This window comes from Pelodiscus sinensis, chromosome 5 (genome assembly GCF_052426305.1).
Source record: "Pelodiscus sinensis isolate ZL-2025 chromosome 5, ASM5242630v1, whole genome shotgun sequence".
Classification (NCBI taxonomy): Eukaryota; Metazoa; Chordata; order Testudines; family Trionychidae; genus Pelodiscus; species Pelodiscus sinensis.
The window spans coordinates 15,244,821-15,270,044 of NC_143056.1; the positions used below are offsets into that span (position 1 = coordinate 15,244,821).

General features: G+C 41.3%; 1 protein-coding gene across 7 annotated transcripts in view; it reads left to right on the forward strand.

Annotated features, from left to right (window-relative positions):
- Positions 1-25,224, forward strand: part of SYNE2 (spectrin repeat containing nuclear envelope protein 2) — a 304,665-nt gene that overhangs the window by 51,688 nt on the left and 227,753 nt on the right. For 6 of the 7 annotated variants that reach the window (XM_075926397.2, XM_075926393.2, XM_075926394.2 and 3 more), the window contains 16 exons: positions 3,169-3,264; positions 3,709-3,786; positions 3,880-3,972; positions 4,859-5,040; positions 6,825-7,021; positions 7,752-7,852; positions 8,597-8,698; positions 10,942-11,079; positions 13,671-13,835; positions 15,320-15,432; positions 16,575-16,731; positions 19,715-19,811; positions 20,109-20,296; positions 20,457-20,621; positions 21,849-22,004; positions 23,603-23,776. In XM_075926397.2, coding sequence (XP_075782512.2) covers positions 3,169-3,264; positions 3,709-3,786; positions 3,880-3,972; positions 4,859-5,040; positions 6,825-7,021; positions 7,752-7,852; positions 8,597-8,698; positions 10,942-11,079; positions 13,671-13,835; positions 15,320-15,432; positions 16,575-16,731; positions 19,715-19,811; positions 20,109-20,296; positions 20,457-20,621; positions 21,849-22,004; positions 23,603-23,776 — 2,202 coding nt within the window. Of the gene's footprint in view, positions 1-3,168; positions 3,265-3,708; positions 3,787-3,879; positions 3,973-4,858; positions 5,041-6,824; positions 7,022-7,751; positions 7,853-8,593; positions 8,699-10,941; positions 11,080-13,670; positions 13,836-15,319; positions 15,433-16,574; positions 16,732-19,714; positions 19,812-20,108; positions 20,297-20,456; positions 20,622-21,848; positions 22,005-23,602; positions 23,777-25,224 lie in introns of all 7 variants that reach the window. The other variant, XM_089778331.1, reaches the window with a different exon arrangement.

A 25,224-nucleotide genomic window follows, 5' to 3' on the forward strand; every position in this document is an offset into this window, starting at 1 on the left:
GACTGCAATTTGCCTCTGGTGCGAGAAGCTAGGCTGAGGACTGTGGTGGGCCTGTGAGGTAAGTGACAAGACAGAGGAGGGAAAATAGTGTTGGGGCTCAGTCTGAGGGCTGTGCCCCCAAGGCACACCCTGAGGATCAGGACCAACGCAGATTGGGACAGGGAGCAGTATAGAAGTGACAACGGTGACGCACCGCTAGCAGAGGGTGTGCTGGAAGGCTCGATAGAGCTAATTGTATCTGGTGAGTAGAACCCCACAGTACCATTCGTTACTCACTCTCCCCCAGTTCATTTGCACACTTCGAGAAAGCCTCTCTTACCCCCTTATTAGAGAGGCAAGATGGATGAGGTAATAGCTTTTACTGGGCCAACTTCTGATGATAGAGTCTCTTTGAACAGCAGTTGGTCCAATAAAATCTTTTACCTCACCCACATTGTCTGTCTAATATCCTGGGACCAACACATCACCACACCTTGTTGTCATGGCACTGGCTGCCTTTGATAACCAGTTTACCTCAGACAACTGTAAATCAAAGGAGTAATTGTAATGAAAGCCTACTGAGTTTGGATAAGCTCCTGCTGTGCTGTTTGAGTTTGTACTGTTTCTTTTCAAGGTTGATTGTTTGTTACTTTCTTTAAAAAGGGTTACATGAATACAAAGCTACAAAATGACAGCCTCTTTTCTGTGCTTCTTACAAACTGGGGGTTATGGCTTTTCAAGGGCGTCATAGGAATACAAATTAACTTACTTCGAATATATTTGTCGACAAGACATTGCATGGTGAAATGTTTCTCCTCACAAAGATAACAGTGGCAATTAAAATATATATTGAAAACAAAAAAGTGGACATGCTCTATTACTTACATTGCACATATGTAAAATATTTTCTATTAAAAAAACCAAAGACATTAAAAGCAAAAAAGTTAACATTTTAAAGATTGCCTGCCTCAGTAAACAAACCATAAAAAATTAGGATGTGCAAAGTTAAGGATATAAAAGAATTAAAAATTGCAAGTTTAAGTATTATCGCATTAGGAAATGCCGAAATAAATGTTACCCAAGGAATGTTAATTCAGTGCCCCAATGGGTATGATTTGTGATATAGTCTTTAGTTACATGCAAAAGTGAGTTGGTGAATAGGTTGGAGTAAATGGCTTTCCAAGGATCACATAGGAACACTGTTGCAGAGATAGGGATAGAATCTGAATCTTCTGGTAGGTATTGAACTGTCTTGACCACAAGGCACTCCTTTGTCTTCCTGTCAGATCTGGCTCATTCATTACACACTTATCCGCTTCTCCAGCAAATGAGGTAGGGGTTCTATAAACAGGCTCCTTCGTTTCATAACCTAATTTATCCCCAGAGCCAATCTATCTTGTGCACTGAAAGAAACAGGGTTTTGTGTATGTAAAAAAAAATTCAGGTAATTAAAGATCATATCATAGTACATATGCACATGGGGGCTGAATTAAGATTGCATGAGCAATGTTCATTCTGGCATTTCCTAATCTGAGAATACTTGGCTGCAAACTTTTAATCCTTCACTTTGCATTTCCTAACTTTTTATGACTTATTTACTGAAGAGAGTGGCCTTAATTAATGTTATACAAAGTTGTTTTTGCTGTTTGAATATATTTAGAACTTTGTGTTGGAGAGCAAAATGTAAAAGAATGAACAAAGCAAACTAATTTAAATATTCACGGTTCAAGAGGGAAAATTAGCTGGAATGCTCTGTTTTTGTTGAATAACATGCACATGTCAGAGACCGGTTATGTTGTTCTGTGGTGTTTTTATTTTTTTTATTATTGTCGCTCTATAGACAGTGTCAATGGCTGTTTGATTATTATTTTATTGTTGTATATTTGTGTTACATTGGAATGCATTTAAAATGTTGTTTTAATTCAGTAAAAATAAAAGATTAACAAAAATAGCTACAGAGGAGGTACTCTGCCCACAAATCTGCTCTGTTAATGCACTTTGGTCTTGACCTATGGCATGCCGGCTGTTTGAACGCTGGTTCTTTCCTGAGCAGAAGTGAGCACCCACAACAAGGTTTTGAGAAGTGTGTAAATACCAAGCAACATTAAGGTCATTTTTACATATCTCCAGAGTCAAAAGCCTTAGGTTTCATTGGTGAAAAGCAAGAACATTAATTAGCTGCTTTTTTTGACCTTCATATTTTTTTAAGTTAGTTACTGGAAACTTTGCATCAGAATTGAGTCACCCTCTTCTTCTTAGCCTCCTTTACAGGACCACTAGGAACATGACCATTGTGGCCCCAGTACAGGAAAGCGCTTTAGCAGGTACTTAAATCCCATCCTTATTCAGGAAAGTGTTTAAGCATGTGGTTAAATTTAATTGGCTTTTCTTAAAGTTAAGTGCACACTTAAGTGCTTTCCTAAACAAGGATGCTTTCTTTAGCTGGGGCTCTTGGCTTAAAAAAATAATAATCCATTTTCTGTATTGTTTTAGCAGTGGTTCCCAACCTTTTCGAGCATATAGACGACCCCTTTTCAATGTGTTAAAATTTTACAGACCCCCACAAGGGGAGCTGCTTTCTCAGCTCCTTCCCTTTCCATCCCTGCCTATTCATGGAGGATATGGTGAGGGGGCTCTTGTAGCCAAAGGCAGCTCTTGCCCTGGCACTCCACCCTTGGCTGAGCATAGAGCTCTGGGGAAGAAATGGAAAAGAAAATTAAGGATCGGGCCCATTGTGGGACTAGAAGTTGGAGAGAGGGCTGAATCGTAAATGGCAGTACAGCTGGTGGCAGGAGGACAGTTGGTGTCTCTTAGGGTATCAAGATCCCATTCTAAGGGCGGGAGGCAGCGGGCATGTGGCCGGTCACGAATGGTGAGCCCCAGTCAATAATTGCCTGGTGGAAAGTCCCAGTCCTTCAGTGGGCCGGATCCTTGCTTTTCTTTTCCTTTCCTTACCTAATTTTTTTGCAGATCCTCTACAGTACCTTTGTGGACCCCCAGGGGTCCACAGACCACAGATTGGGAACCGCTGTTTTATTGAAATAAACAGAAAAATGTTAAGTGGAGCAAACAAGAAGGGCAAATGTAATTTCTTTTTATGAAGAGAAGCAAAACAATTAATGATATTTTGCTAGATAATGATTTTAGAATCCAGTATGTAACTTGCCTCTAAATGTGCCTCTTTTGCAGCACACTCCTCCTTCCACTATCTCAGATCTATATGCAGACATCAAAGAAGGTCGTGTGCTCTTGGACCTGCTGGAAGTACTTTCAGGTCAACAACTGGTAAGATAAAATAAAAGTAATGAAATAAAAGTAATGAAAACATGTCTGTGGCCCAAATCCTGTAAAGATGTATGGATGTGCTTAACTATGAGCATGTGAGAAGTTCCTCTGGATTCAGTGTGTGAGTCCATCTTCCGCTGCCAGGAACAACCGTCTCATGGCTTGCAGACTCTCTCATTAAGAACTCTCTGCTGTAAGAACTCAAGAGTTTATTGGCACTGCACTTGAGCTGTACTGTGCTAAAAAGGAGGCTTCCTGTGTATAAGGACTACTCACAAGGGCCTTGATACTGCATCATTTAAGTCAATGAATATTTTACCACTGTGTCAATGGATGCAATAAGAGACACCAGTCTTTGTTCACCAATAAAGGTCCCAATCCTGCAATTTAAAATAAAACAGATTATCACAGCCGATTGTGCAATATTTTCTTTTTACTTTGTAGCCACGGGAGAAAGGATGTAACACCTTCCAGTGCAGAAGCAATATAGAAAATGCCTTGACATTTTTAAAAAACAAATCAGTGAGTATTGAAGTTTGACTTCAGAATTTACTCTTCACACCAGTTTAGCTTGTGGAGCATGTTTGTTGTTTAATAACGATGCTCTTTTTCCAGATCAAGCTGATAAATATTCATGTTGCTGACGTTATTGAAGGAAAACCTTCCATTGTGCTTGGCCTAATTTGGACAATTATATTACATTTTCATGTAAGTATTGCAGTGATGTGAGAGTGTTTTTAGTAGAACAGTGGAAAAAATTGTGGGATGAAATAGTCACAAAATGAGATGAATTATGCATAAATACAGACCAAAAAGTTTATTATTCTGCATGCCTGGAGTGCTGGCTCAGAGAAAAGCAGAACTTACATGTTCTAATTGTACATTGTGGCTGCTTCTCTGAATTAGGAACTAGAATCCCCGTTCGCTGACCCAGAATGTGATGGACAGCAGTGTGATGTGAATGTCAATATTTTTTACATAACTGGTTTAAAATAATGGGCTAGATATTTGCCTGCAGAAATACACATAGTCGAAATGGCCTACCTGTTGTCTGCATCAGAGCTGCAATTACGGGGAAGGTTCATCTCAACCCCTGACTGGAACATGCTCACTGCAGACAGAATCTGCAGGGAATTAAGCTAGGGTACTCTCGAAAGTGTCTTCTGAGCAAGTGTATACTATGATTTTTTTTTTTCAAAAGATGTTTGGGTGAATGTCTAAATGGTGAAATTTCATGTGGATGGAACAGGGCACCTCCTGGACACAAAGCCCTGCTCAATTTCAAACTCCTGCTCTATACTATCAGTATGCCACAGCTTTTGAATGTAAAGATCAACAGAATGGGCAAAACAATGTGTTTTTTTTTTCTGGGGTTTTGTTTTATAAGTTTGAGCTGTTTTGGTTAAAATGTCCCAAACAAATGCAGCTTGATGTTGACACCTCTCAGCCCAACAGTTAAAGTTCAGAGTTAAGCTACTGAAAACGATCTTATTAGAGGAAGTGGATTTCTAACTCTTAATGGTTCTCTGCATCTGATCTTTGTGTTTATTCTTCAGCATGAAACATTGTTAAACTTTCCCCCTCTCTCTGATAGATTGAAGAACTTGCACAGACCCTTGGTATCAGTTATTATCAGCCCTCTTTTGATTGTTCAAGTATTGTCGACTTATCTCCAGCTGTAAGCCCACAGGCAAAAAAAAGAGGTAGAGTTAAAAAACGGTGGAAGATATCTGCAAAGAAGGCCCTCCTGTTGTGGGTAAAAGAGCAATGTTCAATGTAAGCAAATGCTTATAAACTGTACCTCATGTTCATTTTTACCGTGTCACTCTATGAAGATGCTATGTTTTGTCGGTTTTATTTCTTAGTGATTGATTACTAAATATGACAAAAAGGTAGCATATTAGAGTCTAGCTAACATTTCTCATCAATTCTAACTAAGCTTGGATTTAAAATTTGAGGCCTAAATATGTCGACATGCATCCTTTTCAATATAAGAAGTTGGAGTGAACTGTACTAATAAAACACTGATAAGTAAATTGGCTTGTTTGGCTTTCTTGTTTATCAGCTCTCTCTCTTTTCCGTGTAATGTGTCTACTGCTATGCTTACATGCTTTGCAAGTTTTAATCTTGTTAGATTAGTATTTACTGGCTCTCTTAGTAAGAGAGTTACTCACTAATCGCCCAAGAATTTGTCAAACAACAATAAAAGCAGAGTGTCTAGAAAAGAATCAGCACTCGGTTCATGTGTTTTTTTTTTTTTTCTTGCAGAGCACTGCATAAGGCACAAGAAGGTGCCTCATGAGCTAAGGACTTCTTATAGTGTTAAGAAGGCTCAGGCTCTGCTCCAGCAGAGATTTATACACCTGCTTAACTTTACATGCTGCAAGTCATTCTATTGACTTAAATGAGAGTGCTTAATCATGTGCATTTGTTTTTACATAATCATGGCTTTACATTTGAATTTCCTTGAAAAAACACTGCCTTAAGCAAATATATTACTAACACCTCTGTCCTTTCTAGCTCTCCAGATTACCTTCTCTTCTAACGTCATCTCGCTAATGTCCCATTCCTATTAGTGGGAGGTTAGAGCATATTTCAGCAAAGTGGGTGCTTTCTGCTGGATGTATGCGCAGCACTTGACAGAAGTTGATTCTTGTATTTTCTATGTTTCCTTTGCTTTATTGATGCTCTGGGGTTTGCATGTAAATGCAAGATCTCTCTTTCCTAATCTCTTTTGCCTGACTTTATTCAGCAAAGATATAATCTGATTGCAATTAGAGTGGGTTTAACATATCAGTGATTGCTATAACATATATATGAAACTAACTATGGTTTTTAAATCAGTGGATTTAATCATGCAAAATCACTGATACCCTACATTAACCCCAGTTCACATACCATTATAGCCACTGTACACAAACCAATTTTTAGTTTTTTTTTCTTAATACTCATTATGACTCATGCATCTTTTGTGTGTATTACCGTATCATCTAGACAACAGGTGCATTGTAGAAATTGCTGGATCCCTCTCTAAATACTTTTTTCATTTCTCTAGTCCTAATTCAGTTGAACATTTGAAAAAAAAAATCCAAAAGTAGTATAATCAAATTGCAGCTGAGATTTTCAAAATGGCCTCAGGTAGTAAAATGCCCGATTCCCATTGGCTTGTAGAGAAATATCTGGATTGTACTCTGATAAGCTTAATGTTTTATTTGTTGTTTTTTTGTGCTGTAAAAGGCATTGATAGATGTCTTAAATGTAATGAATAAAAAAGAAAATATAGTAATCAAAATGACATTGCAGTATACAACAAGAAGTGAAAGCAGCATGATACTAATCATTAAAAACTATTTCAGGTTTTAAATTTGTTGGACGGATTATAATGACTATGCATAAGGGGGCTGAATCAGCTTGCACAGAATTAATTGGAAAGATTCCTAGTAACTCACATGGGGTATAGATCAGGCCCATCTGACATGGTTTATATTATATTGACAAATGAACATTAAATATTTTGAGGAAACAGAGCATGACATTGTATTCTCTATGATTTTGGGCAGGCATGGATCTATCAATGTGACAGATTTCAAATCAAGCTGGAGAAATGGACTGGCTTTTTTAGCTGTCATCCATGCCTTAAGACCAGATTTAGTTGACATGGACAGAGCAAAGGGTAGAGCCAACAAAGAAAATCTGAAGGAGGCTTTTAAAATTGCAGAACATGAATTAAATATTCCAAGACTTCTTGAACCTGAAGGTAAATTATCTATTTTGGATACACTTGGTATAAAGTCTGATGCTGATGCACCCAAATCAGTGTCCATTTATAACAAAGGGTACATTTACACTGTGAAAAAATCGTGGCAATGAGTTCCACAGCCTCAGTCAACTGACATAGGCTCAGGGCTCGTGCTCTGGGGCTAAAGCTAGCAGTGTAGACATTCCCACTCAGGCTAAGGGCTTGAGAGAGGAGTGGGTCTCAGATCCTTGGCTCCAGGCCAAGTGGACTGCTATTTTAGCCCTGTAGCATGAGCCCAAGTCAGTTGATCTGGGGTTTCTTTTGCAGTGTACATATACCCAAATAGAATTGTTAGTGTTTAATCATTGTGGTGATTGGAAGTTACAATGAAATACTGATAGAAGTAAGAATGCTCTCACCTGAGGTTCTTTGCTGAATAATTAAAAGGGAACCTGAACTATTAAGAGTTTTAACTTGGCAGCAATTACAAGAACACCCTTTAGAAGAAAGAAAATAAAGTTGCCAAGTTCTTTTTTTTTTTTTTAATTTGCTGTTTTGTGTTACAGTAATCCGAGGGAGGGAGGGAAATCCATTTAATACTCTTTTTTTGTCAGTGAAATTATAACTGAAATGCTGAAAACAAATGCATTTGTATTTGGTAAATTTTCATGTTTGCTGTGTAGTATGAAGTGTATGATCAAACTGATAAATTTGCAGGAATGAGCTAATAGTGTGCTATCACTCACAGATGTCGATGTTATCAATCCGGATGAAAAATCTATCATGACTTATGTGGCTCAGTTTCTGCAATATTCCAGAAGTTTACCCGTGGCTGAGGAAGACATGCTGGTATGTATGTCATTTCTTTTGTCACTGAACCAAGCCCAAATGACTATAGTTTTTGCTTTTCGTAGCCCTGAGTATTTCAACACCACCTTTGCAAAGCCTGAAGCATGATCCAGTAACATAGTAATAAAACATGGGATCATCTTGTTTACAGTGACATAACTGAGCTTATTTTAACCTTGTATGACCCTATCTTATTGTAAACAACACCGTAATAAGTATTCCAGCCAATGTTTTCAGACTAAGCTGCCTCCACTCAAATTCCTAAAATCATAGTTAGGAGTAGACTGATTTTCAGAAGTGAGAAGCAACCCCAAATCCTTCTTGTTAGAAGCTGGTGGAAAAAGAAGCCAGAGACAGTCATTTGCAGGGCAAAGCAGGAATTCTATAAAATCCAAGATGTATGCTATATATTCTTGAATGCCATCTACTGGCACCTTTATCTATTAACCAACATTTTACATAGGATAAAATGTTCATGTAACATCCTGAAATTCAAGTTGCCTTACTGGATTCAGGAATCTAACTTCTGGCATTAAGTTTGAAGATTTTGGCTTTCATCTATTAATAGGACCTGATCCAAAGCTCATTATGTTAGTGGGAGTCTTTTCATTGATTTCAATGGACTTTGGAACAGACTTGTTAGTGAGTGGGAAGGCTTCACTAGTATGTTGTTTTATGGCACAATGGAAACTAAAAATAAGACTTGCAGAATGCAAAAATGGATTTTTCTGCTCCATTTACCAGGGGAAAGTAAAAGAGGCTTTGAGCTGGCTAAGTCTAACAGAGAAAAAGTTATCAAAGTTGTCAGTCGATACAGAAAATGAAACATATTACAGAAAGTTTCAAGTAAGTAGCATTTAACTGACATTTTTGAACATTATAGTATTTGCAAAGAGAAATATTAAAATAAGCCCCTCCCAAAGTTGCTTTTCATTGTGTTGTGCAGTCTGAAGATTTACATTTAGGAAAAAAAATCACAGATTTGCCACTGGGTTTGGTAAATAAACCTAAGTCACTGAGGAAGGGTTAAGATTAAATCCCTCTCTAGAAGGAATATAAATATAGACTTCTCAGTTACTGTGGTGTTAATATGGTGTGTCAGGGTACGTCTACACTAGCTCATTAGTTCAAGCTAGGTAGGGTAATGAGGGCAAGCGGAGTTGCAAATGAAGCCCGGGATTTAAATATCCTGGGCTTCGTTTGCATGTTCCTAGGCTCCGCCATTTTTAAATCCCCCTTAGTCCGAACTCCGTGCCCGTGGCTAGACGTGGCACGGAGTAGGTAGTTCGAATTAAAGATCTTAATTCGAACTACCGTTACTCCTCATTCCACGATCCATTAGGATCTTTAATTCGAACTACCTACTCTGTGCCGCGGGTAGCCGCGGGCACGGAGTTCAGACTAAGGGGGATTTAAAAATAGCAGCGCCCGGGAACATGCAAATGAAGCCCGGGATATTTAAATCCCGGGCCTCATTTGCAACTCCGCTTGCCCTCATTTCCCTACCTAGCTTGAACTAACGAGCTAGTGTAGACGTACCCTCACAGTAGGCTGTCACTAAAGGGGTTCTGGAAATGTTGACTGCTACTTATGCCTTTGGGGAACAGGTTCCTCCATTTGTACAGGGGAAGAGTGGCCCTACTGCGCTGGCCCTAGCCTGCCCCCAGACCCATCCTCTGTTGTTCATTGGGGGGGACCCCATGGAGCTGTACTTCTGGAAGAATTTGGAATTTGCCGTCTCTATGCAGTTCTCTCCCTTGCCTGTGGTTCTGCTGAGTCCAGGGCCCCCTACGCTAACAGGGCGATAATCACAATCAGGCCTGCCAACATAGGCTGGCAAAACGGGCTCTTGACCTGGGGCTGGTAATTCAAAGGGCCCCAGGGCTCCCGGTCACCACAATTGTGGCAGTGACAGTGGCCAGTGTGCCAGACCCTTTCAGTTGCCGCCACAGCACCAGGCAGTGCGCTCTATGTGGCACCGAGGGCAGTGGGAAAATGTGGAGGGCTGGCTGCTCTGTCCTCCCCTCTCCACAATCTGCACAAAGCCCTGCCCCTTCTGGGGGCACAGAGCTGCCCCTCCTTTGCCCAGGACCGATGGAGGCTGTTTGACTCCCCTGATCACAATGTATCCATGGAAGAACATGAACCCATACAAAGTCTGACTAAAAACCGAGGCACGCAGAGACAGCCAGGTTGGACTTATTGTATGTTTTGCAGCTGGTCTGGCATTCTTCTTGGCAGTCTATGAATTGACAGTCAAAACACTAAAGTAAATGATGTTAAAATGTTTCCTTCCAGTTGGGCTACATCTGTGTGACACATGTAGGCCTGGTATCTAACGTGCAATACCCTTCTCTCCTTCGCAGTTCCCCCTGTTGACTATGCTTAGTCTGACAATCAACTTTTTTCAATACAGTTGAATAGTTATTATCCATAGAAAAATCTAGCGAGATTTCTGTGTATTTGCTTGGGCATAATGTATTAACATGCTATTAAAGATTCAGCTACACTGTGATTACCTACATTGTAAGGCCCCAATACTGGCTTATATAGGTGCCGACTCTGTGGGTGTTCCAGTCCTGGGGAAAAATTAGCAGGTGCTCAGCAACCCCCAGCAGCTAAGCTCCTACCCTCTCTCCCCCAGCACCTTTTTCCTGCTGGCGGCTCCTCCCCTTCACACCCAGCATCTTCCGCCACCATGAGACAGCAGTTTCACAGCATTCAGGCCTCTGGGAGGGAGGACAAGGTGTGAGAATGCAGCACAGTCAGGGAAGAAAAGGCGGGGCAGAGGCTTGGAGCAAGAGACAGGGCAGGAAGAAGAAGGGCAGGGGCGAGGGTTAGGAAAATGGGTTGAGTGGAGTGTCAAGCACCCCCTGGCAAGAGCGGAAGTAGGTGCCTTTGTTGTCCGTACATGATTGTGCCCAATTCTCATTGCTCTCAGTGGTTTTATCATTCCATCATTCCTTATGCGGAACAGCCACTGAAGTAAACTGGAGCACGGAATTCACCTCCAACAGTAATATCTGGTTCTGGGAACTACAGCATGTGGTGGTTTCCCATTATTGATTGCGTTCCCATTGTAACCCTAGGAAATGCGATCATTTATAGCATCGTTCAATGAAGAGAAGAGACCCTTTCTGCCAGTGTTGTCTTCAAACAGAAGTGTGCCGGAGCTAAATGAAGATCGGAAACGGATGAGAGTGGCATGGGATAACCTAACCTCCCAGGTAACAGAAGTATTTTCCAGCTGCTGTCTGTTTTTACCTTAGGGTTGCCAGAGGCATGTGGAAGGCCAACAGGTGGCACCAAATCTGGGACCTTTGGAGCTTAGTGCATGAGCCTCGACCACATGAGTTAAAACCCAAATGACTCTCTGCTAAGGCCACAAAGGAAACTGATTCTGTCTGTCTGTAAGTGGTGCAAGTGCCACTGTGTGGGACAGAACACCACACCCAGCAGGTGTGTGGGTTACATGTGCAAAGCATGGTGTGGATCTGATTGTCCTCTGAGCTTGTCAGCATTCATATGGAACAGATTCCATATGAAGAGAGGCTAAAGCGACTGGGACTTTTCAGTCTGGAAAAGAGGAGACTTAGGGTATGTCTACACTACCCCCCTAGTTCGAACTAGGGGGGGTAATGTAGTCATTCGGAGTTGCAAATGAAGCCCGGGATTTGTTCCATGAGGCGTACAGCTAGTTCGGATTAGGAAGCCTAATCCGAACTAGCTACTTCGTGCCGCGTGTAGCCGCGCGGCATGCAGTCCGAACTAGCCGGCATTTAAAAATGGTGCCGGCCAGCTTCATGCAAATGAAGCCCGGGAAATTCAAATCCCGGGCTTCATTTGCAACTCCGAATTACTGCATTACCCCCCCTAGTTCGAACTAGGGGGGTAGTGTAGACATACCCTGAGGGGTGATATGATAGAGGTCTATAAAATCATGAGTGGGATGGAGAGGGTGAATAAAGAAAAGTTATTCATTAGTTCCCATAATAGAAGGGCTAAAGGACATCAAATGAAATTAATGGGTAGCAGGTTTAAAACTAATCCGCGAAAGTTCTTCTTCACATAGCGTGGAGTCAACCTGTGGAACTCCTTGCCACAGGAGGCTGTGAAGGCTAGAACTATAACAGAGTTTAAAGAGAAGCTAGATAAATTCATGGAAGTTAGGTCCATAAAAGGCTATTAGCCAGGGGATAGGAATGGTGTCCCTGGCCTCTGTTTGTCAGGGGCTGGAAACGGGTGACAGGAGAGGGATCACTTGATTTTCGGTTCTGCTCATTGTCTTCGGTCCACCCCCTCTGGGGCACCTGGTGCTGGCCACTGTTGGCAGACAGGCTACTGGTCTAGATGGACCTTTGGTCTGACCCAGTATGGCCATTCTTATGTTCAGGTGCAGAGTTTTGGGCTGATCTCATCTTAAAAATGTTTGGTTTGACCCAAATAGGGCAAAAATAATGCTGCCAAGAAAAGTAGTAGAATCTGCAAGGGTATGTCTACACTACCCCGCTAGTTCGAACTAGCAGGGGTAATGTAGTCATCCGCAATTGCAAATGAAGCCCGGGATTTGAATTTCCCGGGCTTCATTTGCATAAAGCCGGCCGGCGCCATTTTTAAATGCCGGCTAGTTCGAACCCCGTGCCGCGCGGCTACATGCGGCACGGAGTAGCTAGTTCGGATTAGGCTTCCTAATCCGAACTAGCTGTACTCCTCATTCCACGAGGAGTACAGCTAGTTCGGATTAGAAGCCTAATCCGAACTAGCTACTCCGTGCCGCGTGTAGCCGCGCGGCACGGGGTTCGAACTAGCCGGCATTTAAAAATGGCGCCGGCCGGCTTTATGCAAATGAAGCCCGGGAAATTCAAATCCCGGGCTTCATTTGCAATTGCGGATGACTACATTACCCCTGCTAGTTCGAACTAGCGGGGTAGTGTACACATACCCTTGCAGACTAGATATTTTTTCCATGGCATGGATGGCTTTCCTGCATTACTGACTCTGCCGTGGCAGTATGGTCAATCCCATTGGATAGTAATTTATAAAGAGCTCAGTCATGTCAACCAACCCTGGATTAAGGTGTGGAATGGCTAGGCTTGAAACTGCTACGCATCTCCTTGCTTGATAAGTGGCGAGTGTCTATATGGTGCTTTTGGACCAGACAGAGCATGTTGTTCATGATAGAAGTGATCTGTCACCACATCACTAGCTTTGGGTAAATGTACCAGGGACAAAACTTTGCTAGTCATCATATATTGACAAAACAGCTCAATTTCCTGTTGCACCAAGAAGAGTGAGAGGGAGGGGGGCAAAATCTGACCTTGGACACACCCAAAAGACTTTCATTTCACTGCTGTGGGAGCTGCCAGCTTGCTACTGAGTGCAAAAATTTTCTGAGAGATACAGTAAACTTCCAATAATCCCGCACCTTTAGGACCCAGGGGGTGCTGGATGTGCCCGACTGTTGGAAGGAGGGGCTATGAAGGGTCTGGGTGGAGTGGGGGGGATGTGCCCCTTGGTGCTGTGGGACCAACCCGGCAGCACCCCAGCTGCTCTGCCCCAGACTTCCCCAAGTCAGCGGCTGCTGAAACTGACCAACGTCTGACTCGGGGAAGCCGAGGGCAGAGTAGCTCCAATTGTCCGGTTGCCCAGAGCACTTCCGGGTTCCAGATGGTGCCGGACCATTGAATGCCGGACCACTGGAGTTTCACTGTAGTTAGAACATTAGATTAACAAGTATTGTTTTTAATAGTCTTGCTAATCCCTGAGAATTGGGCAAGAAACAGATAGCATTTACCTTTGACTTGTATTTGCCTTTTAGATTAATGAATGGAAAACAAAGATGGACCAAGCACTGCCTCCTCCTCTATACAGCATTGAAGTTTGGCTCCAAGAGGTAGAACATCTGCTGGCAGAAGATTTAGCTGATTCGCAGGACCACTGTAAAGCAATGGCCCTCTTCAAAGAAAAAATTAGATTATTTAAGGTTTGTTAATCAAAAAAGTTGTAGTTAAATCTGATCTTCTATGGAAGTGATGTTAGTTTTTGGGAGGAAATGTGGTTAGTGGATTGATTGATTTCTTTTGGAGGATATATTCACTTCTAAAGATGTCTGTGGTAGCAGCTGTTGATTGTGAACAATGGCAGGGTAACCAGCTAAATACAGAGCTTTATAGGAAAATTTTGTGACTTCATGGGGATGAGATGTAAGAGAAAGCTTTGGTGGAGTGAGGAAATAAAATTACAGATGAGCAAGTCTAATGTCAGTACCAGGCAAATCAGTTGAAACTATAGTTAAGAATATTTACTTGTTCCCATAACATAAGAACCAAATGAAATTAATAGGTAGCAGGTTTTAAATTAACAGAGGAAGTTTTTCTTCATTCAGTGCACATTAAAACGGTAGAACTCTTCACCAGAGGATCTTGTAAAAATGAGGACTTGAACAGTGTTTAAAAAAGAACTGGATAAATTCATGGAGGATAAGTCCATTCATGGCTATTAGCCAGGATGGGTAGGAATGGTGTCCCTAGCCTCTGTTTGTCAGGGGCTGGAAACAGGTGACAGGAGAGGGATCACTTGATGATTTCCGGTTCTTTTCACTTTCTTTGGGGCAACTGGCATTGGCCACTGTCGGATGACAGGATACTGGGCTAGACAGACCTTTGGTCTAATCCACTGTGACCGTACTTATGTTCTAAGGTGTACAGTGGCACTTTAAAGGCTAACAAATTTATTAGTCGTATTAGAAAGATTAATTCTAACATAGTGGGTTTGTGTTCGTTATAAATATGCTCTGCATCTGTGGCACATCACTTGCAATTCCCAGGGGGCATCAGTATTTAATAGTAGTTTATATTAGAACATATTTATTGTTGCATTCCAAATTTTGATCACTGATATTCATAAGGGAATGTTGTGCAGTACTCTGACGTTTTCTGTGTGGGTGCTTTGTAAGTAAGTTTTGTTTGAGTTTTTTTGCAGCTGGCACCTGCAATATGTTCCCATGAGGCATGCAGCAAACAATTCAAATTCTGCTATCAAAGGGTTAATATATTTTCAGTGGGATAAATGTTTCTTGAAATAGTGAGTTTACAGTATCAGGCGATTAAAACTAAAGATATTTATTTATAAGGTATTGTTGTCAATCACCTAATGTGGGGCAGAGAAGAGCTCCATATTTTGAAAAGAAGTAATATTGCAATACAATATTTGGAGAGGGTGTCATTAAAAGTAAACACTGGCATGATTGAAATAATGCACTGTTGCCTCTATTTTTTTTATATAGTAAATACGCTCATATTGGGTTAGTGTAGGACATACAGTTATACTGCACTGAATAAAAGCTGAAGTGAGATTGTCTGGTAAATGTTTTTTCTTAGTAGCTCACACTGTAATATGGGAGTGAATTTCATAGTCCCAAATAAAAATAATTAGCAGTGAAATATATTAATTATAATTTTTTTCCAGGGCTTGATGGATAATTTTGACTGTCACTTGATCACCCTTCAATCATTCGAGAATAAAGATGAGAAGGATATGCCACTGGTACCACTTGAGAAGCTAGATGACATGAAAAGAAGGTTGCAATTCTCAGATTTACCCTGTTGGGCACCCGAGTTGATTACATTCATATTAAGTTAAACTATTGTTTTTTAGCAAACGTAGCATCATTATGGGAAAACACTCCAGTTATATGCTTTCTGTGTTCAGATGTAGGGAAGTGGTAGTTCTTTTACAAGGAGTTTATTACTATCTAGTACAAACACAGGCAAAGCACTTCAGCCACATGTTAGAAACAAAAATAGGCATCATTCTGTCTTTAAACTGGAGTGAGGATCTTGCAGAAGTCTATTTTGAAAACCTTTATGGAAGAAATTGGGGTTTGATGTAGTGATGTTAAAATGCATTTTATTATGTAATTGTGTATCTGCTGAAAATGTCAGTGGTTACATGGGGGGAGAGGAAGGCAGGTGGCTCCCCAGAAATCAGTGCATGCAGGCAACTGGCTTAAAAGCCAGGCCTCTCCCTCCTGTGCTGCTGCCTCTGATACAGATGTAGCAGTGGGAGAGGGGCTATGTGTAACAGTGCATGTTAACTGATGAGCCCGGACTTATTGGTTAACTGTGTAAACAGTTACTTTCACATCCTTAGTTTGATGTGGGTTTTGGAGAAGAGAAGTGGTTTGGTGTAGAAGGGTTATAAGATTATTCCAAGTAAAAGGCAAGATGAGTTGGTAGGGGAATATTAGTTTTAATCTACTCATTAAAATTAACCATTATGTTTAATTTGTGTGAATTCTGAAACACTTAAAGTATTCACGTGTTCTTTTGTCCTCCATTTAATTTGTTCTTGGTCCTTCTTAATTATGCTGATCAGGTATCATTATGCAGTTACAAGCCTGAAGTGACAAATCATGATGTGTGCTGAACTAGAGACACCTTTCAAGGACCTGATGTTCAGACAGTGGATGCATAGCCCATTCTGAAATCAGACCCTTTTTAAGGTTTCTTGAATTGGACGTACAAAAATCAAGGCACTCAAATCATTACTCATTTAAATAATTAACCTGAAATATTTTAGATTTTTTTCCCCCTCATCAACAGTAAGGACTGCATTTACATATGATATCTGGAATTCAGGTACATTTTAGGTTAGAGGTCTCTCTTTGTAAATGAATGCCTCATTATATCCAGTGTAATTCTAAAACTCTACTGTTTTCCAGATTCAGCAATATCCAGTCTACAAACTTCAGCATACTTCTAGAATACCACTACTGTCTGTGCGCGGCTATCTTGGATGAAGTGACATTAAAGTTAAATATCCGGGACATCAGATATGGGACTAAAGAATCCGTGGAGTTATTGTTGAGAGACTGGCATGTAAGGTTAAAAATAGTTTATATGTTTGGCAACTTGTCCAAATTAAACTGGTGGCAGTTGCCTTTGATACAGCCTTAGTTCTAATCTCATCCAGCATGGGCTTTCATAGCTGGAGTAGGGATGTAAGAGTTTAACCAGTTAACCAATAAGCTGATGCGTATTGGTTATCCCCACTGGTTAAACTCTTCACAGATCTGCTGGCAGTCTTGACTACCGTGTGGGGCTGGGAGTCCTGACAGTCCTTGAGCAGTTAACCAATGGAATTTTTATTGGTTACACAGTTAATATTTTTATTCATTTTTTACATCCATAATCTGGAGGCAATTTGAGAGTGGGTTTCAGGTTGAACCAGTATATTTATAAAAGGCCTTGCTGTCTCTGTGTTCATCTTCCCATTTTCCTATACTCAGGTGTATGCCTCATCTAGCTAACACATGCTTCACACTAGAACAGGGGTAGGCGATAATTTTTTAATGGGAGGCCACTCCAAGGTTTTGGCAAGGGGTTAAGGACCACACTTCTGTGGAGTCTGGGGAGGAGGTTGGGTAGAAGGGAGCTTGGGGTAGAGGATTGGAGTGCAGGAGGAGGTGTGGGGTCTGAGAGGGAATTTGAGTGAAGGAGGGGGTTGTGATCTGGAGTAGGGTGCAGGAGAGGATTCTGTCCTGGGGAAGGAGTTATAGGAAGGGGTGCAGGGTCTGGGAGGGAATTATGACCTGGAAGAAGGGGATACAGAGAATTTGGGTGGTGGCCTGGGGCAAGTTGTTGGGGAGGTCGGGGGCGGAGAGGAGGTGGGGTGCCAAAGGCACCTGCCTAGGCAGCTCCCAGCCAGCAGATCTGTAGGAACCTGAGGCAGGCTCTCTGATGAAGTCTGTCGGCTAGCTGATCCACATGGCTCTGCTCTGGGTGTGGGGGCGGACAGAGGGAGTAAGGGAGACTTCACATGCTGCCTCTGCCCCCAGCAAAATTTCTAAGCTCCTATTGGCCAGAAACTGGCCAATGGCAGCGGAGAGATTTTTCTGGCCGGGGGATGGGAGGGTAGTGTGTGAACTCTCGCTCCTCCTACCCCAGCAGCCCAGATGGAAAGCAGAGGGCTGTTGAAAGCATGAAGTGCTTCCTGCCTAAGGATTCCTGTAACGCAGCCACGGGCCAGATCTGATGGCTTGGCGAGTCTGCTGGCAGCCTCTTACCTACCCCTGGACTAGAATAAAAGTGAGACAAGAAGTCTCTTTTATTGGACCAACTTCAGTGGGTGGAAAGGTACAAGCTTTAGAGTATACAGAGCTTTAAAGGAAAACTCAGTCCAAACCACTGCGTTTCATTTGGTTGTGAGTCCAAATATTATGAAAATAAAGAGTTTTGGCAGGATTTTGAGCAAAAACCACGAGCAGCGATACTTTTTCCATGATAGGCCCTGAGTATCCCCCCCTTCTCCCACATTTCTCTCTTTTGCTTATGTGATTATCTGTGCTTTCCTCTCTTGTGTCATTGTCTTCAGGGGCAGTTGACTAGCCTCCTTTCCTCCTGTAGTGTTTAGAGGGCCAACAGTATCAGCTCACTCCCTGCCTTAAATTCACAAACATCTCACTCAAGACAGCAGGAGGTCTGCTGTGCCTCCTGTCACAGTTCTGAAGCATCAGGGCTCTAAATGTAGAAGCCATCAGCCACCACCTGCTACTCCCTGAGAGTAATACTGAGCAGCCCTTCTTTCTCTTCCTCCCCAGTCTGCACATATCCTTATGGACCTCACTGGGGTTTAATTGCCCTTACTAATTAGATTTTGTGCTTATCTCCCATTTTGTGACTGGTTATTACGGAACATATGGGGCTCAACATTATAGTCCTTAGGCAGGCAATGCTCCAATTACAATCAGTTCTGCCATTGACCTAGCTACTGCCTCTCAGGTTTATGGCAGTGATGGAAGAACCCCTTTGGTCAGTAGAATGATTGTCTGTACTACAGCAGCACTTCTAGTGTAGGCCTGCCCTAAGTGTTTGTGTAGACAAACCCTCAATGCATGAATCAGGAATGCTCACAGAAGCAACACTTTGCGAGAGCGGGCTCTATAACAGGGATAATTCATGCAAAGAGTGAAGGATGGGATGCAGAGGAAGTAAGTAGATTTTGTTCCATTTGTTTGGCCTGTCTCTTCTTGTTTCATCTACTACCTATTTGAGAGAGTTTGTCTGTTCAAGAACTCCTCCTAAATGGTAAGAGCTAGGACTACCGAATTAGGTATATAGCTTCCTCTTATCATAACTTAAAGCAAGATAAGGGTTTGGTTGTGCCAGGAAAATGGGATGTGTCTGGAATGGGATTGCTTCTCATTAAATCAAACAGAAAGGAGACAGAATCACCAAATCAAGGATAGTCCTAAAAACTGACATAACTCAGCAAATGTTGAAAGACTCAACCAGAGGTGAAAGTAAGCTGGTGCTCCATTGCTCTAAAAGAAAGAGGAGCTGGTTGGTTGGTCTAGTCAGCTGCAAGAGGAGGCAGTGTGTGCTCCCATCCTGTCTCTAGGGGCTTTGCTACAGGCTGCTGCACTAAGCAGCAGGCAGCCAGGCTGGTGAAAACAGCTGGCTGGAGTAACTCCTCTCCCCCTCCCCCCCATCTGGGATTGGCCCAGTTCCGAGCCTCCTCAGGCATCCTTTATGAACGGTGGTGTTGGGAGAGGGAGGAGGGTCAAAGTCCCCCCTCCCTCTCCAGAGTATGTACATTTTCCTTTTAATTAAAAAAAAAAACCCTTAATTGAGTTGGAGAACTGAGCAAAGCTGGGTAAATCTCCTAGTGTTCTAAAAAGTAATTTATCACAAACTGAATTTTCTAGTGATAGAAATGTAGCCGTGTTAGTCTGGTGTAGCTGAAGCAAAATACAGGACTATGTAGCACTTTAAAGACTAACAAGATGGTTTATTATGAATTTTCTACATACTTTTGTATCAGTCCGTATTACCCATCCCATTTCTCTTTAATTTTGGGCAGGGTTTTATTGAAGAAAGGGGATTCACAACTCAACTAGAAACTGCTTTTCAAATATGTGAAGACATGAGAAACAAAAACATAAGCATGAATATTTTAGGTAAGTGCATGCAAATCACACAGTACTTTAATAAGAGTTGTGCTTTTAACTGACACATTATTAATGTTTTTAATTCCTGATACTTTTATTTTCTGCAGAATGTTGGTTTTGTAGAGTTGGTTTATGTTTTTCCAAACTGTGAATGAGATTCCCCATAACCACCAAAAGAAAGAAGGATTCATGTCTTTATTTTGGCAGTTTCCACGAAGCTGACAAATATGCTTAATATTATTTAGAAATGTATGGGAATCAATGTCTATTTCTAACTTTCATTTTATGATGTGTTTAATATTCTAGCTGGTGATCCTCAAGATATTAATAAACTGTTTAAGATGGTAGATGCTAAGATTTCTATGTGCAGAGAATATATTTACAATGTAAACCTGGTCCTACAAAAAATTCTGTCGTCTTGGGACACTTATATAGAGAACATTCATTTACTGAAGGCCTGGTTGGATGAAACAAGAAAAGAACATCCTAAAAAGGTATTTGATTCAATGTCTCCTTGTGATTAAGCATAAAGATACTTGTTCAACTTTTTAAAGCACTTTGAAGTCTATGGATGGAAGTGCAAAATACTATTATTTTGGGAAATACATAAAACCGCATAGTGCTGTCTTGAATTCTTTCAACGCATTTCTATAGGTCCCCACTGAGATTCTGGCGAAGTGGAACTCGGTGCATGGTTCCTTAAATGAAGCTGGAAACTTTTTAATTGAAGTCAGCAATGAGCAAGTGAGATCAGATATTTCTAAAGAACTGAAAAAACTGAACGCAAGATGGGCTAAATTTATAAAGAGAACAAAGTTTGTAAGTAACTGCAGCTCTATTTTCCTTTCATGTGATCACTTTGTTGCTATAGATTTCCAAAGCACAACTGTGTTTTTAAAAGTGTAATTATCCCTTGTAATGTACAGATCAATAAACTTTCATACAATTCAGTGTGAGCCATTTTAGAGCAGGTGGGGCACACAACACACAGAGGCTCTCAGAGTATGTCTACATTGCAGAGTTTTTCCGGAAAAACAGCTGTTTTTCCAAAAAAAATTTACTTACATCCACACTGCTGTTGCATTCTTTCAGAAAAAAAAATTGGAAGAACAGAGGGGCTTTTCCAATATTGGTAAACCTCTTTCTACAAGGAAGAAACCTTTTTTCAAAAGAGCTCTTTAGGAAAAAGACATGTGTGGATGGGGAAGAGGAAGTTCTTTCAAAAGAAGAGGAAAGAGGAAAAAACACAGGTGCCCTAGTGGTCACTCCATCCATAGTAATCACAGCTGAAATGCGAGAGAGCATCCATTCAGTGTGTATGCTATCTTTTGAAAAAGCAGATCACTTTTTCGATGCGCTTTTGCTGTGTAGGTGTTCTCTTTTGGAAGACGCTTTTTCGGAAATTCTCTTCCAAAAAAGCTTGTTCTGAAAGAAGCCTAGACATAGCAGTCTAGACATAGCCCCAGTTATAGCTCTCACTGCCTCAGGGGCATGTCTAGACTATGCACGGCTTCCAAAAGAAGATATGAAAGTTAGGCGCGAATTTACATATCTTCTTTGGATCCCTTTCTCAGAAGAGGTGTTTTTTTTGTTTTTTTTTAGGAAAAAAAAGTCTGGGTGGGGTTTTTCACATGAACCCCCTTTTTCGAAAGAACCCTTATTCCTCAAAAAATGAGGTTTACAGGGTTCTTTTGAAAAAAGGGGGTTTTGCATGAAAAACTCCGTCTAGACTGCTTTTTTTTTTTTTCTGGGGGAAAAAAAAAAGTCAGAAAAAAGGATGGGAAGAAGATATGCAAATTAGCACCTAATTTGTATATCTTATTTCGGAAGCTGCCCGTAGTCTAGATGCAGCCTTTATGTAAAAGGCCTTTAGAATTCTGTTAGCACTGAATGCAATGGTGTAGATGGGTGAGCATATACAAGGGCCTCTTGTTTCAGGTTTCTAGATGAGCCCTTTAAAAAAGTACATTTAGCAACAATGCTGTTTTGCCAATAAATGATCAAAAATAAATGGTTGTGTAAAAATGCTATGCAACATTGTCACAGGAGATGAGATTACTGAGAATGCAAGAAGAGCAAAAGAAGTCAGATCTGGACAATAATGGAAATTCTCAGTCTCCTGCAGAGGCAGTGGCAGATACATTCAATATTACAGGTGATATGTCAACAGAGGCTACTAAGAGAAACATTCAGAAGGCAGAGGTAAAGAGTTCTCTTATATTCTAACTATTGTATCAGTACTTAAATCTGGATTGTTTATCTGTTATGTAGAGCCTGTTTTTTTGGGGCACTATATCTCCGTTTCATTCCCAGCTTATCACCACAGCAGTTAGGTAGAATTCTTGTTTTTACTAGAATAAGTTTATTATCGTAGAACAGAGAGTCAAGCAATAGTGAGGAAGAATATTGGAAACAAATGTTTACATAGAAAACAAAATCATGACATGCCTTCTAGAGACTTAGCTGAGAAGTTACTCTCTTTTCTAAAGAGGCTTACCTGAACCAAAGTTCTGACTAGACTTTTCAACCAAGCCCGATTTGTGACCCATCTTTCCAGAAGCACATGTGCTTCCCCACACCTCAAGATAAGATTCTCTTCCCCTACTGCATTTCTCCTCCTGCTAGATTCTTTCTAAAGCTTTTTTCTTTGAGATATGTCTATACTACACTGCTTTTACCTAGCTGTGAGAATGCTGTTTGTCACTACTTCTGCTGACAAAATACGTCTAGCTCCCTGGAGTGACTTTCACTTTGTCAACATTTTTGTTGCTCAATTGCAAGTGTAGACAATGCCTTACAGTCCTTCATTTGCATTCAGTTCAGGCTGGTGATAGGGGACCCCACTGTTAGCAACACAATACTCTGTTTACAAGGAAATGGATATCCTGTCTGACAGAACCTGTTTTTCACCTTCGCAGGTGATTAGTACCATGATACAAACTTTAAGAATATATTTTTAGAGTATACACTAGGGATGTTAAATATTGGTTAATTGAATAGTCGAGTAACCTCATGAATTCGTAGTTATAGTACCCGGGGGCGGGGCTGGCTGCCAGTGTGCTCTGGCCCTACTCCAGAGGAGCCCCCTGCTACTTTGTCCTGCTGCCTCTGTATCGGAGGAAGCAGCATCGGGTGCCAGGTGGGAGCTGGTTTGCTCTTCTCGCGGACCAGTTACCTATTGCCCTGTGCTGTTGCCTCTGATACAGAGGCAGCAGCATGGGGTTGGTAGCAGCCCCTGTTGGAGGTGGGGCAGGTCTGAGCTCCCAACACAGTGTGAGCCAGGCTGCCTGCCTGTCTAGTTCCTAATATGCTTTAAATGCAGAGCCACAGCAGGGGTAAGTCCCGGCCACCCATCACAAGCCAGGACTGAGCTGGGCTGCTGGCCAGCCTGCTAAAAAATTTACTGGTGGGGGAGGGTAATGCATGTACTCTATAGCATTAACCTATAAGCTTTTGTTTATCAGTTAATTGGTTAATCGACTACACTGTTACATTCCTAATATACACATAACTCCTTACATAGTATTTGTACCTATATTTCACAGTGACATTGATGTATGGAATGACATTACCTTTCATTTGAGACCTCACATATCATTATTTTGGTGAACAGGAGATTCCTGTAATCTGTCTGTGTCCCCTTGTCAACTGGCTTGAAAAGGTTCTCAGGTTGCAGAGTAAAAGCCAAAAAGGAGCACATAGGCTGATAAAATCATGGAAATGTGGTGTGAGGGAGAAGTAAATTTTTAGCATGTTGCAATGCTAACTTTGCTAAGAGTCTAAATCTTCCATGTTCATAGCTTCGAGAAAAGAATGCGGATGTAATTGAGCAAACCACTGAGCTTCTGCCCAGAGTGGAGATAACTGAAGAGCTTCTCAAAGGGATGGAAAACTGGGCCACAGAAACTGAATGCTTTCTTGAGATGATCCAACGTGAAGGCTGTGTGGGAAGCTCCAAAGAAGAATCTTTGCAGGTAGAAATGCAAGTCTAAAATGTAAAATATCTACCCATTCATCAGATTTTCAGACCTGAGTTATGAATTCAGTGGCTTGTGTAAATTGACACAGGAATGAGAATGGATTTTGTATTCATACATGGTTAACTAAGAGAAGGAGGTGCCATAATGTTGCTGGGTGGTTAGGGGCTAGGTAAGTTGTCTAAAGTTTTTCAGGATGGCTCCTGTTAGAGTCCTGAACATCCCATCATGGTAATGGCTTTTTCCCAAATATTGGCATCCTTAGATTACACTCGCAGTCTAAAAAAGATCAGTCTTATTCTTTGTCTGTTGTGTGATTAAGGTGCTTCCTTCCCCTCAATAATCCAGGACACTCCCTGCATAGCACTCCCTGCTGACTAATGCCCTGGAAATTAATCAAGTGAGAGTGTGATGAGTGCTGGTGATATATTTACTGCTGTCATCCCTTGGGGAAAAAAGCACTTTATTCCACCAGTCTTTTTTGGCTGGAAAGGGGACCTGAAGAGCTCTGGCAGGGCTGTGAATCAGTTGTCTGCTGTGTACTTTGTTGTGCATCTGGATTTGTGGGAGATGGACTCAGACATCCACTCTAATGCTAAGCGTGGCTGCGACGATCTTTGTTTTTAGTCTCAGGGTTACTTTAAATTGTGCATTTACATTGTGCATTAGATTTTGCATTCCTGCACTGGGTAAAGTCTCTACAGCATTGGGATGGGTGAGCATGTTAAGAGGGTGTGGTGTGCACAATGTGTGTGTGTGTGTGTGTGTGTGTGTGTGTGTGTGTATATATAACTAAATTCCTTTCTCATTGTGACATTTGCTTGTTAAAAATATGGGAGATGAAGTGCTCTTAAATTTCTATCCCTTGTTTCAATATGGCTGTAACATAACTGTTCCCCATGAATATACGAGATCAAGTCCTTGCTTCACTTAATAGGGAGAAATTTTAATAAAGCATAGATTATCGTCAGAAGACTGGTAATATATAATTTGAAAATGAGGTGAATATTTATACATCAGAACAGCACTCAAAGGCACATAGTGATAAATATCCAAACACAGCTGTGTAAGCTGTGATTTCAAAATATCCAAGCATGTTTTCTAAACAGCTAAGTGCACATTAGGGGCTCACTTCTGCATGCAAATATACACTTGAATAACTTTGCTCCTATGAGATTTCCTATTTACTTCAATAAGACTGCTCACAGGTTACTGTTAGGCTATGTCTAGACTACGCTTTATTTTCAAAAGAGGATATGCAAATTTATCATCTGGAATTTGCATATCTTCTTCCGATCTCACTTTTGAAAGCAGGTTTTTCGAAAGTGGAAGTAATTTGGACGCAGGGGTTTTTTTACCCCCTCCCTTTTGAAAACCAGCTCGTTATTAAAAAATGAGGTTTATGCGTTTAAAAAAAAAAAAAAAGCGGGGCGGAGGGAGCTCAG